The 17924-nt window shown below is 35.1% G+C and overlaps 1 protein-coding gene across 1 annotated transcript in view; it reads right to left on the reverse strand.

Moving 5' to 3' along the window:
• Positions 1-857: 857 nt before the first annotated feature.
• The window catches only part of LOC150104988 (zinc finger CCCH domain-containing protein 15), a 179097-nt gene continuing 162030 nt past the window's right edge, over positions 858-17924 (reverse strand). Inside the window, exons 10-11 of the mRNA XM_090396091.1 lie at positions 9027-9153; positions 858-1456 (exon numbers count right to left, since the gene is read on the reverse strand). Of these exons, the coding sequence (XP_090252217.1) occupies positions 1317-1456; positions 9027-9153 (267 nt within the window). The 3' untranslated portion in view covers positions 858-1316. The remainder of the gene's footprint in view (positions 1457-9026; positions 9154-17924) is intronic.

Consider the following 17924-nt stretch of genomic DNA (forward strand, 5'->3'; position numbering starts at 1 on the left):
CTGGTGCAACTCATATAAAGAAGCTAACGACTTCACATCACTTGCCTTAGTATCCCATAATGCAAAGCACATCTCCTTGCAGACATGTATAACGCATAGTAAATATTATCCCATAATAAAACTAACAGCCAACAATATTACTTAAGTTTATGGAAAGATGTTTAATGAAAATAACCAAAAAAGTGGTACTACTAGGTGCTTCATTATGTATTATGCTAAAAACAACACAGCTGTGGCCCTATATTTCCGTATGTTCCAAAACAAGCTCCTTATAATTTTTGTTCCTCAAGGTGAGAATTTGAGGATGTTTCAGAGATCCAGAGCAATCATGGGCAATGCTGAATATGACCTTGAAGGATAACTACCAGTTGTGGCAGAAATGCTCGACTGTTATTTCGCAAAGAAACTACTTCAAAGGAACAGCAAAGACTCGATATAGCAAACTCACAGAGACCACAGAAACAGTTTACTATAGTGAATTGAATTTCGTTTTCAAAAGCATTGTGCATGTAGGGCTTTTGAGTAAAAAAAATTTTTTTTTCCAGTATTTTGCAGTTTTTTATTATTAGGAATTGTTTCTTATAATGAATTTTCTTCAGAACAAAAGTGTGCTTACAGAGCTTCAGTTAGGACTTTTCAGTAGTTTGTTACAGTGTCAAGATGTTTATTATAGTGAGAGTCAACTGTATAAATTAAGCATACTATTTTCCATTCAGTCTGAATTTTTGGACAACTCACCATATCTAATTTTGTTTTCACTTTTAAGCATAGGGGTAAGGAAAGAAGGGAGTAGACAAATAACAGCATTATCATACTAATTAAGAATTCACTATTTGAATTAATAAGGACTAAAAATCTGCACACAAAAATGTACTTTTTTTTTATTATTATTTCACACATTTTATATAATACAATTCATAAACTTAAAATATCATTCTTCCATCGAAAATGAGTTGTAAGGAAGTCTAATTAAAAAAAAAAAAAAAAACATGAATTAGGAGAAATAATTCTTTTTTTTTTTTTTAATTTTTAATTTGGACACTTCTAGTTTTTATATTTTGGGAAGAACATTTAAAGTCCAAAGGACTCATTTCAGCTTAAGTTCAGCTACTGAACAAGAAAATGCTGATTTTCTGTCAAACGATAGTTGCACTGCCAGATACTTTTAGAACCGATGCATACGTTAGATGCAACCAGTTCTTTTCTGACAACCTTTCTTGTTTCCAGGAATATGAAAACACCAATGTAAGCCATTAAAACATGACAATGTCAGGTATTTTCTCTTTTAATCCCCCCCCCTCACTATACAGTAATCATTAATTGACTCCCATTTCTTTTAAATCTTCTTCTAGTTCTTCTAAATCATCATCATCATCTTCAAACAGATTTTCATCAATAGGCACAGCATCTGCTAGCACAGTAGCAACACCGTCACCTCCAGCTGCTTGCGAAAGTTCTACAAAATTAAATGAAATAAAATTTAACTACTTAAAGAAAGATTGCATATACCATTATATACTGTTGTTATATATATTAAAACTTTCTGTTCCAGTTTCTGAAAGAATCTATACATGAAGTCATAAAAAGTCACATCACTGCAAAAAACTATACTGGAGAAAAAAAACTGCATTCACATTATGCTATTATACAATGAGTTATTTCTGCTCCCAATTTACATATTTGGCACAATAACGAAGTACCACGTGATATCAACATCACATGAGACTACTATAAATGAGCACAGCTATTTTCTGTATGTAATCAGCAAATGTTTGCCAGTAATGGGGAAACATGGTGACTTAAGCCAAATTGACTGCAGGCAGATAGTTGGAGCTGGGAGAACAGGTACCCTTCCTCTTCTTCTTCTAGTTCTAAATCATCATCTTCAAACTCGTTGGTTGCTCCAGTACTACTGCATCAAAGCATACCAGAACTGGATTAACCATGAACAGACATCCAGCAGAAGGGCTCACATTGGTCAGCCACACGTGGTTGATAACAGAGGTGAGCATCGGGTGTCACAACTGGTATCTCAGCAACGACACGCAAGTCGCACAGAAGTGGGAGGCAGTTTGACCTGTTTCCACATGTACCATATGTTGTACCTTGCTTTGCCTGGAGTTCCACAGTGGGAGACTAACAAGGATACCTATGAAAATGGCCAGACATCGCAACCAATGCCTCACATGGGCTAAGGAACGTTGGCAATGGAACCTCGACAGATGGAAGGTCATCTGGAGTGGTGAGTCATTTCCTGCTGCACCATGCTGATAGCCAGGTTCTCATTTGGCATTAACTTCATGAAGCCCTATCCACCTGGTTGCACAGCTGGAGTTCAACAGACCTGTGGAGGTGGTGTTATGGTCTGAGGAACTTTTTCCTGGCATGCCTTAGGTTTGTTTGGCTATCATCCCACAACAGTGAATGCTACAGGGACCTGTCAGCCAACCATCTCTATCCATATCTGCAGGAGGTCTACCCAAACCACAGTGCCATCTTTCAATGGGACAATGCACTTTGTCATCAGGCTTGTACAACTACTTGAGTGGATTGGAGGAACATGACAACGAATTCACCACATTGGCTCCCCCAAACTCCCTTGACTGTAACCCAATTGAACGGGATGCGAGAACTGATTCTACCCACACAATGAACGTGAACTGACAGAGTTGCTGCAGTGGACATGGGTTGAGTTATCAATTGAGGATGTTCAACACCTTCTGGAATCTGTTCCTAGGCATTTGTGAGTCGTGATTACACACAGAAGTGGACCAACACATTATTAGGCAGGTGTTCCTAATGCAAAGCTAACTCAGTGTATTATACATAATATTCATTAACATATTATGACAATGGAAAAACAAAGGAATACATCTGAGAGGAAGAAATGGCTGAAATTAATGTTACAGAATGGAACTAAGCTTGACAAGGACAGAAAGGAGAGGAGTATTCATGATATGGCACAGAATATCAGCCCATGCAATACACAATTTATATATACTACCTAGTCTAGCCATAAATACTGTGATAACTTGAATAGCACTGCCATCAGATATGTGGCCTCACATGCCTGAAGTCTGTGAGGCCACATATCGATGGCAGCACGCACAATATCCAGTGGAAATGTTGCCGCTGCTCACTCCAAATCCACCTTCAGACTGACAGTGCTGGGGGTGTCATTTCTCAGGGGCTACTCTCTCAAGCTCAAACCACAATTTGAATTCCAATGGATTCAAATCAGGACTTCCAGAAGGCCAATCACATGGTGATATCTGGTCGGGCACATTCACCTCCAACCACTGTTGTGTGGTCCTTGCCTTATGTGCAGGGGATGAATCCTGTTGGAAAGTCCACTTCCTATCATGAAACAAAGTATTGTTCAGGGACCATACCACAGGTTCCAGCAAGGTGTTTTGATACACTTTGGCAGATGTTTTGATCCCTTTCTTGCAGAAATGCAACTTGGTTATCCCGATAGGTCACTTCCTACCAAACCATCACTGACATGGAATCATGACCTGTGAATCCTGGGTGCCACAGTATGTGCAAAATATTCTTATCTGCAAAGAGGATATCTCTGCATCTGTTTTTCACATACTGCCAGAGAAGTGTTTTTGATTTTTATTACCCTCTGCCACAAACTTGTGGTATTAGGAAATGTCCAATAGAATGACAATAAGCTCTCGCTTCCACGTCATTAGGATGCAACATTAAAATTAAAATTGACCTGTTCTTTGGTGGTCAGATACGTCTTCTGCATCATTATAACAGTTAATAGTCCGATACACAAACATACTACTGATCCCGAGTGTTTTTAGTGTGTTGAAAATAACAGGTGGCTGCATTCTAACCTTGTGAAGTATTATTACAGCTACACAGTTCTCATAATCTCCCCACTGCATGTTAACCCATACAGCTAGACAACTCTCTCTCTCTCTCTACTGATAAACATGCAAATGTTGTATGCATATAGTGCCACTAACGGAACTGGACTCATGCAATTCTGTGAGCAATCCGAGGGTGTGCAGAAGTTGTATCAGTATTTATGGCAAGACAATCAGTATATTCAATACTGATTGAACATACAGTATTTGAGAAATTGTAGCAAATTGTAATAAATTTAATACTTTACAATCCTATCAATCTTTGTCTATCTCTTATGTTGATCAGCTTAATAGATTTGATGTTTTCTGTTTGCTATTCATGCTATTCTCAATTTATCCAAGCAGCTATTGCAGATGCCATCCTAGCAACAGTTGTGTTGCATCGCTGGAAAGCACTTAACATATCTGCTCTTCAAAGAACAGGCTGTGCATAAAAGTCCAATCAATGGGGATTGATGCTTTGTAAATGCCTGAAGGCAGTGATTGAAGAATATCATCTGATGTAAGACTACCACCCTGCTTATAAGAGACTTGAAAATGTTTTATGTTTGATCTATAGAACAAAATTTTCAGATTATCTAACCCTTAACCCACCCAAAAATACTACTAAAGTACTATGAGCAACAGCCAAAGTGTGGGATTAACATTGAAAAATGAATAAATACTTTTTCAAGTTTATTTGCTTGCTTGGTTTCTGCTAATCCTGCTCGCCCAACTTTGAAAGCAACTCAGATTTTTCAGATTATACACACTCCAAAGTAGAATACTGAGTCCTAGAGGCAATCTGTTACCTGTTTATAATGTGCTACAAATCAGTTCCATGGTGGACTCCAATATTCAAACATGACACAGTGTATATCACTTAATTATTCCAGCATAAGGCTTCAGCTTAAACAGAATAAAGTGAATGAAATGCAGCTTACAATATCAAGTTTGGGATGACCAATTCTGTAAGTATATCAGTTAGCAGAGATAGTTGGATTAAGGAACTAGCTGCTAGTAACATATAGCAACTATAACTAAAAGTAGTAATGGCAACATGTTAATAAATTTAATACTTCAAAATATATTAAAAGAAACTTGCAGTATTGTTACCTCTGCCAAAAGATAACTTGTTTTTTCATGTTATAGATAATAATATTAGACTAATTCATTGTAGTTTCATTTTACACAGGGATTGAGATTTTATATTGAGATTGACAAGTTACTTAATTTGTTAGTAAACATTTTTTGTTTTGTTTTGAATTGCAGGTGAGGCAAGAGGTATGCAAATTTTAAAACCCAGGTTTTAAGGGTGGACTGAGAATTCTTCGTGAAGGGGTGAAAGATAGAAATTTTTGGGGAAAAGAGAAGGACAGAATATGATGAAACAAAATTAGGGATATTTCCATCATATTCTATCCTTCTCCTTTCCCCAAAAATTTCTATCTTTCACCTTCTTCCCAAAGAATTCTCAGCCCACCCTTAAAAACCCAGGTTTTAAAATTTGCATACCTATCTCTTGCCTCACCCGTAATTCTCCCACATCTATCTCCACATTTCCCAAACCACCCTTTCCTTTCAGTCATACTTCAGCAGTAATACAAATGTATATTGCCATATGCTGGATGCCACTCAATAAGAAAACAACCAGGAACATCCTACATAAGTATGTCCAAAATTATTCTTCCCATATATTCTTCATGTATCTGTCTTTAAAACAAGTAATGCCCTAAAAATTAATAACAAAATAATTTTGCCTGGCATAAAAGTTAATGATATTAAGTCATACCATCTGGATGCAAAAAGGTATGGTGAAATAACAGTCTTGGTTGGCACTAATGATATGAGAGGTGAGAAGTATTCTGTAAGGAAGGATGGGAAGTTGTTGTTGGACAAAGCAAAAATGAAAAGTGAGAAGTTGAAGACTAAGTCTCCTGCCAAGTTATGATAGAGGAGAATTGAAGAGGAGGGCTTTGATAGCAATACACAGGTTGTGCAGAAGGAATGATGCAGAGTTTAAACCTATGGCCTTATTTACTTATTCGACAAAAATATTTTGTATAATGCTGACAGACTGCATCTAAATGGCTTTGGTGTTATAAAGAGAGAAAGACAGATTTGTTCACTGAGCATGCTGAAGTGCAAGTGAATGTGTGTGAAGGCCCATGAAGCAAGTGAGTGAGAATGACCAACAAGCATGGAATCTAGTCTCTCAAGCAAAAATATTGAATAGAATAATCACTTCTTTACTTGACAACTGCTGTTGTCAAGTAAAAGTGATTAGGGGCCTAAAGAGATGCTGCAGTTTCTATATAATAATACCAGAAATATTAGAAACAAGGAGGAGTTTTTGGCATTGGTTAGTGTAACCTCGCCAAAAGTTATAGATATTAGCGAGACTTGGCTAACAACAGATGATGTAGTTACAGGGATAGAATTTAAGGATTTAGTATTTTCAGGGACGATAAAGAAGAGAGAATGGGTGGAGGGGGGGAGGCAATGTTGATGATAACAGATGAAGTGAAACCAAAAAGGAGATAGGCAGGAAGGTGGCTGTTCATTTGAAGCAGTCTGGTGTGAGATCAAGGCCAATAAGCCAAAATATATGGTTGGATGATGCTCTAGTCTAGTCAGTTCCAGGGATGATCAGGAAGACATGTATCAGCAAATTCTTGACATGTATCTGCAATCTGCAGGAGGTGTACAGGATATTATGATAGCACTATATGAAATATAGTGCTATCATAATATATAAAGTTACATAATATATAAAGCTATCATAAAGTTACGTCATTACTAACTTCCTATCAACAAATATTTCCTCCAAATTAATCCATTATCTGTCAAGACTCCAATATTATCAGATCTTATATTTCTGACTTCTAAGGCGCTTTTTACTGGATATCCACCTACATCTTAGTCTTCCACTGGGGGTCTTTTTCCTGCAGCCTGGAAAAGAACACTTGTCTTGATAATCTTTCCTCTACCATTGTTTAAGTGACAGTGTCACCAGAGATTAGGTCAGATATCTGACCTAATCTCTGGTGGCACTGATGCAGTCTGTCAGCATTATACAAATCTTTTTGTCAAATACAGGCCATAGGTTTAAATTCTGCATCATTCCTTTTGACATTTCAGGTTTTTGATAGCTTTTTCTACTTCAAGTACTGATATGTATGCTTGGATAGCATGCTTGCTGAGTATTTTTTACCATGCTTCACTGTTTGTTTCATTTAGCAATCTTTCAAAATAATTACTCCATACATCAAGAATATCTGTGTGTATCTTTATCTCCAGTTTTCATGTCATCTTTATCATCTGATTCCTTTTACAATACTCTTTCCTCCATTCCTTAGCTTTTTCAATAGCCTCCAGAATATTCTGCGACCTTCCTGATATTTATTTTTTATGTTCTTACAAATGGTAGTTTGTTTTTTCCCATAGAGCAATTGCTTGTAGGACAGATAACATCTAGAGTACATTCAGGAAGACCAGTGGTGGAAAGAGATCAATTGCATCTGCAGTGGTTAGGATTATCAGGTATTCTTATGGAATGTGAACAATTTGGTAATAAATGTCTTATAATCGCTATCTGATGTATTAATAAGTGTAGCTGAAAAAGGAAAGTCAGTTAGAACTGCATACATCAAATGTCCAGTGAAGATGACTGATAGCATTAGAACAGAATTAGAAACAACAAATGGATCTGAAGGAATGGCGGAGATTTTTACCAAAGAACATCAAAAAGGAAATTCCAAGTTGGTACTTCTGATATATCAAAGCAGACCGGTGCACAGATGCTACCTTTGAGATAAAAACAGTCAAAAAATGTTTAAGAAAAGTGAGATGTATGGTGATGCTACCATCAAAGTTAGAATGAAGAAATGGCTCCTACATCAGAGCAAAAATGAAATGATTTGACTTGGGAAGATTAAATTTTATTACTATAGGATTTGGAAAATGGAATGTCTGTTAAAGATATTACTGGAAAATGCAAAAGCTAAATCAACAGGCTATGATATTTAATGGCAATGTAGCACATTTTTGTAAATGTGCAAAGTAAACATATCTATCATCCCACCATTTCACCTGGACACTAAGTACAGTCATTTAAAGAATAATAGTTGTCTAGAATTATTTTACTTGCTATTCAAAATATTTGCTACTGACTATGAAATGGACATATCCAAAATTTCACCACTCCAGATAACATGATGAGGTGGTGAACAGTTGACTGAGATCAAAAGTTATGCACAATGGCTCTGTTTTGGAAGAAGATGCCAACACAGACATTTATTGCAAAAGAGGAAAGAAGGCACATTTAAAAAAGTATATGCTGACTTGAATCTAAATTTAATAAGAATTTTGGAGAAATTTAACAATTAAAGCAAAATAATGTTCTTAGCTATTTTGGCAAAAAAAAAAAGTATTGTTTTATTTTTTTAATCTTAGCAAGTCTGGAAAAATAAACTATTAAATATTGGAAGCATTAAAATTAGTTTTTCATCCTTTCCTAGTGCTGTAAATATTCAATTAAACCCCCAAAATGATGTCCTCCCAGCACTTAAGCCTTAACACACACACAGAAGCTATCAAATTTATGTCTTTTTTTTTTTTTTTTTTTTGAGGGTTCAGAAAACTAGAACTCTTAACTTTTTTTTTTCGGTACAGAATGTTCAGAAGTACTATTTGGCAAGTCAATATGGAGGGCATGCACTGAATACATGCAACCTATTTCCCTTTAACTTTTCCCTATTAACCTATTTCCCTTTATTTAACTTTTCATGGGAAGGAATGCTGAAATCAGTAGGAACAAAGCACTACTCAACAAGTTAAGTCTAGCAATTAAGAGGCTAGCCTGTGGTATAACTTTTGTAAAGTTACTGTCCTGAAAAGAAGAAATGTTGGGTATCTCTCTGATATCCAACATAAATGAATTTATCACTCATATTACATGCTGGAGGAAAAAAAAAAAAATGATGTATCCTAAGAAAAGAAGAACCAAACTAAACAGAAGAATGGAAAAATAGTTCAAATTCATTAGTCTCCTACCTAAATGAGAAAAATTGGCAGGTGTGTGTATAATGTAATAAACTCTAGGAACAAATTAAATGGCATAAATTTAATACTCATATATTTTGATACTACTGTTATTCTTACCATCAAAATGATTTAAAGATGCATTTTCCTCCCAGTGTCTAGAAATAGGTGTAGGATCTGTTTGAGCCACATCTCCAATTTGTGAATTTAAAAATGCATAAGTAACTTCTGTACAGCATGAATTGATCTGCAATAAAGACAATCAAATATAATTTCACAAGGCTAAATATAATGTGTGTGTGGTTGACCAATCACACTTTACTACCAGCAAGAAAAAGAAAGGGAAGGAGGTAAATACAATGTTTGCAAGCAGACAGAAGCATATATTTATTTTCGCATGAATGAAATTTTTAAATATAAATGAGGATTGCAGTGATATGAGCATTTTGATTATGATATTTATTCAGTGAATAACAGTTTATTTCATACTGCCTCTGCCTGCCTAAGAATTTTTTTTAATAGGAAAGTATTGACAAAGGAAAGCTAAAATAATGTTATCAGCAACTAATACATTAACAGAAGTATATAAAGAGATAAGCTAAAAAAAATAATATATGTATGATAATATGACTATGGAGAGCAATGTTCCAAACTCATTTAGATCTATGCAGAAAGAGAGAGAATAAGAATATAGCAAATAATGAAGTGTCAATCTTAATGCTGATGCTCTCTTTACTTAAGGCTGAGACTTCTTCACATGCAGTATTTTTTATTCTATAGCTCTGACTATAAAGTCTAGGTTAGCTTAATAACCTTCAATATTAATCAATTCCGTGTTTTTGACTAATTATGACTACACTACCAAATCAAAAAATTAGAATAATCAAAGACAATGTGTTGAATGATTTGCAATTCTAATTTATTGCATAAAAAATAATTATTACCAAGTATGAACTAGCATCATTTAAATTTATACACTTTATAGATTATATAACTATGTAAACACATAAAAACATAAATTATGAGAAAACCATTATTTGAAAATATTCACAAAATTAAAATATTCCAAATTTTTCCAAATTGGTTTTGAGGAGAGCATAGAAATAGCATATATTTCAGTAGCTGCAGGACTGACTCGTCTGTGAGAAGTCGTTTGCATGTAGATTTCAGTTAATCATTTGCTAAACATGGGTTGAACAAATGACCTATCAGAAGATAAGAAGTTTCGTATGGTGTCTCTACACAAAGAAAGCCCAACTCAACAGTTTATAGCTACGGAATTGAAATGTTCTCAAGCAAGCGGGAGTAGAGTATTGAGACGGTATTCTAATAACTGGAGTTTTCAAAATAATCGCTGCAACAGCGGTTGAAAGGTAATAACTACATCAAGAGAGATGAGAGGAGATTGAAGAATTTCATGAAGAAAAACTGCTTCCAAAGTGTAAGGTATTTTCACAGGAGATGGAAAGAACTAGGTATGAATGTGTCTAAATCTATGAAGTTGAGACAACCTTGCATATTGGGTTTTAAATTATGTGTGTCTAAGATGAAGCTGCTTATGACTTTAGACAGATTCATACCTAGTTCTTTCCATCTCCTGTGAAAATACCTTAAGGATGGCATTGCCCTTCTTACAAACATCTGAGTGTTTACAGAATTCATTGCTCTTGTCATCTATCTTACATTGGTCAGACAAGCAGAAGTATTGATATATGAAATAAAGAAAAATCTCAGAAATACAGAACAGGGAAGAAAGGAAAGATGTGGATTTGCTCAGTATGCCATATCTTAAGGATAACTTTTTTTTCACGTCAAAACAAGGAATCTACTAGGAGCCATGTAGATGAATGACTCACATGGCTCCTGCAGTGGATAAACACCCAGATATTTGTAGAAGGAGGTCTAAGGATACTATGGACAGTTTGGATAGGCTGGTGAACTAACTACATTATTATTATTATTATTATCTGAGACCTCCAGGGAGTCAAGGACTCATTGATGGAGGCTATAAATCACCCAAACCAACTGTCATACCTTCCCTTAAATTCATTTACACTAGATGCACTTACTACCCCCTAAAGGCAAACTATTCTTCTCACTCACTCACTGCTCTTTGAGAGAAACATCTAGCTCTTACTCCTTTCTTGACTGGGAACAAACTTCCATAGATGTCCCCCCATGTTCTCTCCCCACCTTCCATGTAAAGAAAAATTTCACTAAATTCTATCCTATAATACCCATTCAAAAGTTTATATACCTCTATCACATCACCCCTCTTTCTCCTGTTAACCAGAGTCTGTAATCCACATACTCGCAATCTGTCCTCATAATCTAAATCCCATAATCTTTGGGATTTAGATATAATCTTTGTAACTCTTATTGGCAGCCTTTCCACGGCTTCTTTATCCCCATGGAATCCCGGAGACCAATCTGTACACAATAATTCAGATGTGGTCTTATCAAAGCCTTATAAAGAGGCAAAATGACTTCCTTATCCTTACATGTCAAGGTTCGCTTAAACATCGCAATTATCCTCTGAGTTCTATTTGCAACTTTTGCTATGTGACATTTGAACATCAAATTCCTATCCACCAATATGCCAAGATCCCTTGCATGCTCAGTTTCTTGTAGCATAACTCTGCTAATATAATATGCTACTGGAAATTTAATCATGCCAAAGGGCATAACTTTATGCTTACTAACATTAAACTGACAACCATTATTGTTTGCCCAATTTTCCAGCCTATTCAAATCATTTTGTAAGTGCTGAATATCAGTACCATCTCTGATTGCCCTGCCTATCTGCACATCATCGACAAACAATTGCACATCTGATGTTACACCCTTCCTAGTATCATTAAGGTATAGACTGAACCCTGAGGTACACCACTGGTCATCTTAAATCTGGCAGATTCACACCCACTGTATACCACTTTTTTTGATATCTTTCAACCACCTCCTAATCCAAGTCAAGAGTTTATATTTGGCTATTATAACACTTGATCAGGGAAGCAGTCCTGATAGAACGATTTCCAGTGTATGGGAATGGAACCTTCTGTAATGAATGTCAAGATTTTGTCATAGGTGTTTACAGTAGATGTCCAATGAAACTTGATTTATATATATATATATATATATATATATATAAATCCTTTTTTTTTCTGAGACTAAAACATCAAGTAGTCTACTTGTACTCCCTAATTTTAATGTGAATTGGATTCTTGAATGGAATGAGCTGAGAGAGAATGAAAAATTTCAATTGAAATTGAATATATTATGTTTCTAAATTATAAAGATATTAGCATATCTCTAATGTCATTTTCTAATGAAAATGACATTAGAGATATACTAGTTGGATATGACGGTAGAGGATAGTAGTTGTAGTAGTTTGAGCAAGGAATAATATTTTTTATTTTTCATAAAAAGATCAGCAGAAAGGGAGGATTAAAGGTGTTGAATGAAAGGCTAAAAATTACTTACTGGCAAGATAACACTAGTGTAAAGGAATACTATATCCAGACTTGCAAGGATGTTAGTCAGATGATAAGGTGGAAATAACAGTTTCTGTACAAAATGGGTGGAATTTTTAATATAAGAGTCAGAGAGCCTATTTTTTTTTTTTTTTTTTAATAATTCAAAAAAATATCTGGAAGTAATAAATAAGTGGGTTACTTTATTCCCATAATAACAGGTTTCAGAAGAATGCATCCTATGAATCATAAGCAACTCATAATCTAGATAGAAGGTAGAATGACTTAAATTTCCATTTCAAGTCATTTGGTCAAGTTTGACATGCTAAGGAGTACTTGCCCAGGTGGGATCATGATCTAACATTAAGAAAGTGGAAGAGCCTGCACTCATGAGATTTTTTTGAAACATCATCAGTAGTATTCATGGTGACTGTTGAATCTCCTCTGTCTGTCCTCAAGATTATGACTAAGTATGAAGTGCTTTCTTCTCTAGCAATATTGTTCTTGGGTGTAGAAGATAAAATGACAGCAGCTTTAAAACCGTCATATGTGGTACTTTTTCTTCTTCTTCAATGCTAAAGAGCGATATCAATTTAGAGAAGAAAGTGCATCATACCTTAAAAAAGGAACCAAAATATCACAATCTCAGGGAAGACAAAGGAGATTCAACAGTTAATATGAATAGCACTAATTATGTTCAAAAATATCTCTAATGCTTATGGACTCTTCCACCTTCTCAATGCTAGATAATGATACTACCAGGAACACTCATGAAAAAAAATCAAGAAGTTACTTTGAAGTATGCTGAACTAGACTTGAGAAAAAAAAATGAAGTCGCTCTCAAACTGGTATGTCATGTTCCATTGAGTCATTTTCGACTCCTGGTGATTCTATGACCATACACTCTCCATTCAGATCTGTTTCTGGCCATATCTTTTAGAATTTCCAGGTGCTTCTTTAACTCCATCCACCCATTTAATTCATGGTCTTCCTCTTATCCTGCTTCCATCAACTTTAGCAAGCATCATCATCATCTTCTCCAGACTGTCATTTGCTCGCATAATATATATCTAAAGTATGACAATTTTTGCTTGATGATCAGAGCTTTGAGGCAGCAATCTGGCTTTATTCTATCACTGATTTACTGGTTTGCTTTGCAGTCCATGGTATTTTTAGTAAGCATCTCCAAACCCATAATTCAAATGCATCTATCTTCCTTCTTTCACTGTTTCTCAGGGTCCAACTTTCACATTCATACAGTACCACATTGCTTTTACAATTCTGATTTTTGTTGTGAGACTAATATCTTTAAAGATCTTGCTTAAATTTGTCATTGCTTTCTTTCCAAGTAATAATCTTCTAACTTCTTCAATACAATATCCATCGTTATCAATTCGGGATCTTAGGAGTACAAAATTGTTAACTACTTCCATTTTCTCCCCATTTACTTCAAAATCATTAAGTTCACATGTTACCATAACTTTTGCCTTTTTGAGGTTAAGTTTAAGGCCATGTTTAGCACTTTCTTCTTTAACTTTCATAATAAGTTCCTCCAAATCTTCTTTGCATTCTGTTAGCAAGGTGGTATCATCTGCATACCTCAAATTATTAATATTTCTTCCACCAATTTTAATTCCAACTGAAGACTCCTCCAGCCCTGACACTCTTAAAATGTATTCATTGTACAAGTTAAACAGGTACGGAGATAAAATACATCCTTGTCACACCCCTTTACCTATTGTGAAATATTCGGTTTCTCCAAGATCTGTTTGGACAGTAGCTTCTTGTTCATAATAAAGATTCCTCAGAAGGATAATGGAATGTTCTGGTACTTACTATAGTCAAGGAAACGAAGGTAGACATTCTTGTGATATTCCTGTGCTCTTTCTATTATCCATCTCACATTGGTGATTTGATCTCTTGTTCCTCTGCCTTTTCAAAATCCTGCCTGTTCATCTGGCATTTCTCTCTTCATGAATGGTTCCAGTCTTTTCTGAATGATCTTAAGTAAGACTATACTTGCATGAGAATTCAGTGCTATAGTTATGTAATTTTCACACTCTCTTGCATTACCTTTCTTCAATAAACTGAGATTATATGTTACTCAGACTAGATTATATGTTAAATTAAATTAAAAATGCAAAGAAATTATATTATTGTTTAATCCTTTATCCAAGTGTAGCAAACAAAGTTTGCAAGTGAAGTTTCTTCACAACTAGGCTACTTCTATATAGAAGCTGATGACTTCACATCAATTGCCTAAGTATCCCATAACGCATAGTATTATCAACATCTGAAAGAATGTGTTTTGCATTATGGGAAGGGCCACTACTCAGATCGGTCTAGGTAGTAGTTAAATTACATGGCTTACCCAAGATTTGGCATTCCTTACCTAAGACTGGCATTCCTTCTAGTCCACAATGCTTGTAAATACAAATTGTTCATTTCTTGAAAATTCACCTATATATATAGAATTGATGACTGCCAGTTGAAAATATATTTATTTTTTAAATACATTTTTACATACCAGATATGTACCCCCAAGGGATGTTCAGATTACTATGACAGCCCTAGATGATTAAGTTTACATTACTATTAATTTCCTATCAATAATTTTCCTCTAAATCAGTATTATTTGTGAGGATTCTAATACTGTCATATCTAACATTTTGTGCTTCTAAGGCACTTCTGACTGAATTAATCCACCTAGATCTTGGTATTCCTTGGATCTTTTTCCTGCCATCTTGGCATTAAACACTTGTTCTGTTAATCTTTCTTCACCCATTCTATTTAAGTGGCCATATCACCTTAGATGAGCTCTGCTGACACATTCTTGAAATCTAATAATGTCAAGTTCCTTTCTAATATCTTCATGCTTAATATGATTCTGCCATTGATGCCATCAGTTCACTCTCCTAATTTTTCCCGAAACCCTCATATTTGTGTCCTCTAGTCTTTGATCAAGTGCTTTATTTTTTCTAACCCAATTCTCAGATTCATTACTTAAAACTGGTTTAAACACTGTCTTGTATACTGTTAGTTTGGTGTTTTGGCTAATTCCTCTTTTATTCCATATAAATTTATTCAGCTGGCTGCCCACCATACTGGCTTTGCTTATTCCGTTGTCTATTTCCAGATTTAACCTGCAATCTTCATAAAAACTGTGCCTAAATAGCTGAAATATTTTACTTGTTCTCTATAGGATCTCCATTCAGAATGCAGCTGAAGTTTTCTATGCTCCTGCCTATTTTCATAGTTTTGGTCTTTTTATTGTTGATTTTCATGCCAAATTTGTTACAGCTGTTATTCAATTTAGTTAGTGAATCCTGGAGACTTGCACTAGATGTATTTAAGAGTACATCATCATCATCTACATAAAGCAAAGAGCTAAGTTTGACATCACCAATTGTAATATCAGTCTTCATGCAACTTTTTTATAATGTGATCCATATAGATGAATAAGAGTGGAGATAATATGCACCTTATCTTACCCCTGATTTTACATGAAATCATCTTTCTGTATTTCCTTCAATTCTAACTGCTGACTGACAACTTAAATATAGACTATGCATTGCTCTGTATAACATTCCATTCATCCCATATAATTGTAGTGTTTTGGAAATCTTTTATCTGGGTACCTTGTCATATGCCTTTTCCAGATCTACAAAACTTAAGTGCAGATCCTTGTCATACTCCCACAATTTCTCAACTATTTGTCTTAAAGTGAAAATCTGATTTTTACAACCTCTACTGAACCTTAACTCAGTTTGTTCTTCTCCCCATTTCTCTTCCAAAATCTTTCTCAACCTCTTTTCAAGTATGTTTGCATAAATCTTATCTGGAACACTTAGTAGAGAAATTCCTCTGTAATTCTCACATTCAGTTTTATTCCCCCCTCCCTTTTTTTATAGATGGGTACTATGAGAGTTCTACTCCAATCATTGGGAATTTGGCCTTCTGACCAGGCCCTCTGAATTATGCAATGCAGCCACTGCAAAAGCTTCAACTTTTAGCTCATGAACTTTTTTTCTCTAAAGAGGAGGCCAATCAGGTACGAAGTCTTTAAAACACGAAGCCAAAAATGTTTTATTTTTAAAAATAGAAAATTCAAAAATAAAACAAATGTTTAAATTTAAATATATAGCATTATTTATATCTTTCTTTAATCAGATAAAGTTTGACAAATTCAAAAATGCTTTCTTTCTTTCTTGCTAAATGTGGATCCCACCCATGAAAGGTTGCAAATTTATTTTATTTTCCTTCCTTTGCACTGAAAACAGTGCTACATGCTATGGCCCCACATGTAGGACCAGAAGAAGTTGAAGTCCACAAGAATATATCCTGTGTTACACAACTCCAGACCTGGGGAAACGAGAGATCATTTTCAGGTAAGTTCCCCCATGCTGTCAGTGTGCCCTGCAAGGCACAAAAGTATGTTGAAATCAGCCCAAGAAAGTCCAAAGCTTGACAAGTCCTTGTCTTTGCTGATACAATTATACCTTTATAGGATACAACTGCAGAGGTAAATTATGGTATGATATGGTGTGGTGGTGGTGTTATTGAAATAGAGGTACCAAGTCTTGGTTTTTCAGCATAGCAGTCAGCTTTCTCATGATGGAGGATAGTGTTGGTTGCCAGTACCAACAACTTTTATATTGATAATGACTAACTCATCCCTTTACTACAAGGTCTGGCTTTCTACAGTATATTAGTTGTAGTGTAGATGGGATAATGGTTAGATAATCAGGGAACTCTGCTCTAGAGGGCCAATGGTGATGATGTTATAGAGGAAAACAAAATTCATGTACTACCAAGGACACTTGTGATAACAGTTGGATTCAAACCCACAGCCTACTAGTTACAGAGTGGGTAGGCTGTCTACCCAGCCAACAAATGCTTTTATCTGACGAAGACTTCTTATTTATACCAGAAGCATAAGATTTATGTTCATTAGTATTACAATATCATGCAGTGATGATGGAACAGGTGCTGAAAAATCAAAAGTCAGACACTGGTCTTATGGCAGATATAAACTCGAGTATGATATCAATTCCCCCCCCCCCCCTCCCACCGATAAGTCAGACACATTACTTGTTTAATATATCTGAATAAACAAATGCAAGAATAACAAACAGTTATATGAGCTTTTGGTTCTCTTCAAATGGTTTTGCATCTCAAAAGTCATGGTTTGGCTTTTATCCCTATTTTATTTATTTTTTAAATCTTGATAAAGTGTATTTCAAGTGTTAAGCAACCTACAATTTGTAGGCTGCTTAACACACACACACACACACACACAAAAGCAGTTTGCACTTGTTTTAAGCCTCAAACTTCTAAATGTGATATAATAATGAATTAATGAAGTGAGAGCATCAAAGATGTCTGAGCAAGAGTGAGAATAGGGAGTCTGTGTTACAATATTTGAATCAATGTATAATATGTTCAAAACTTACATCTATTCGTTTTCAAATTACCACTACATGCCTTGAAAACTACAAGGTATCAAAGGACAATTAAATAATTTAAAATTTTAATATTATGAATTTGT

The sequence above is a fragment of the Typopeltis vanoorti genome, chromosome 7 (assembly GCF_054136105.1).
Source record: "Typopeltis vanoorti isolate ZY-2024b chromosome 7, IOZ_Tvanoo_1.0, whole genome shotgun sequence".
Lineage (NCBI taxonomy): Eukaryota > Metazoa > Arthropoda > Arachnida > Uropygi > Thelyphonidae > Typopeltis > Typopeltis vanoorti.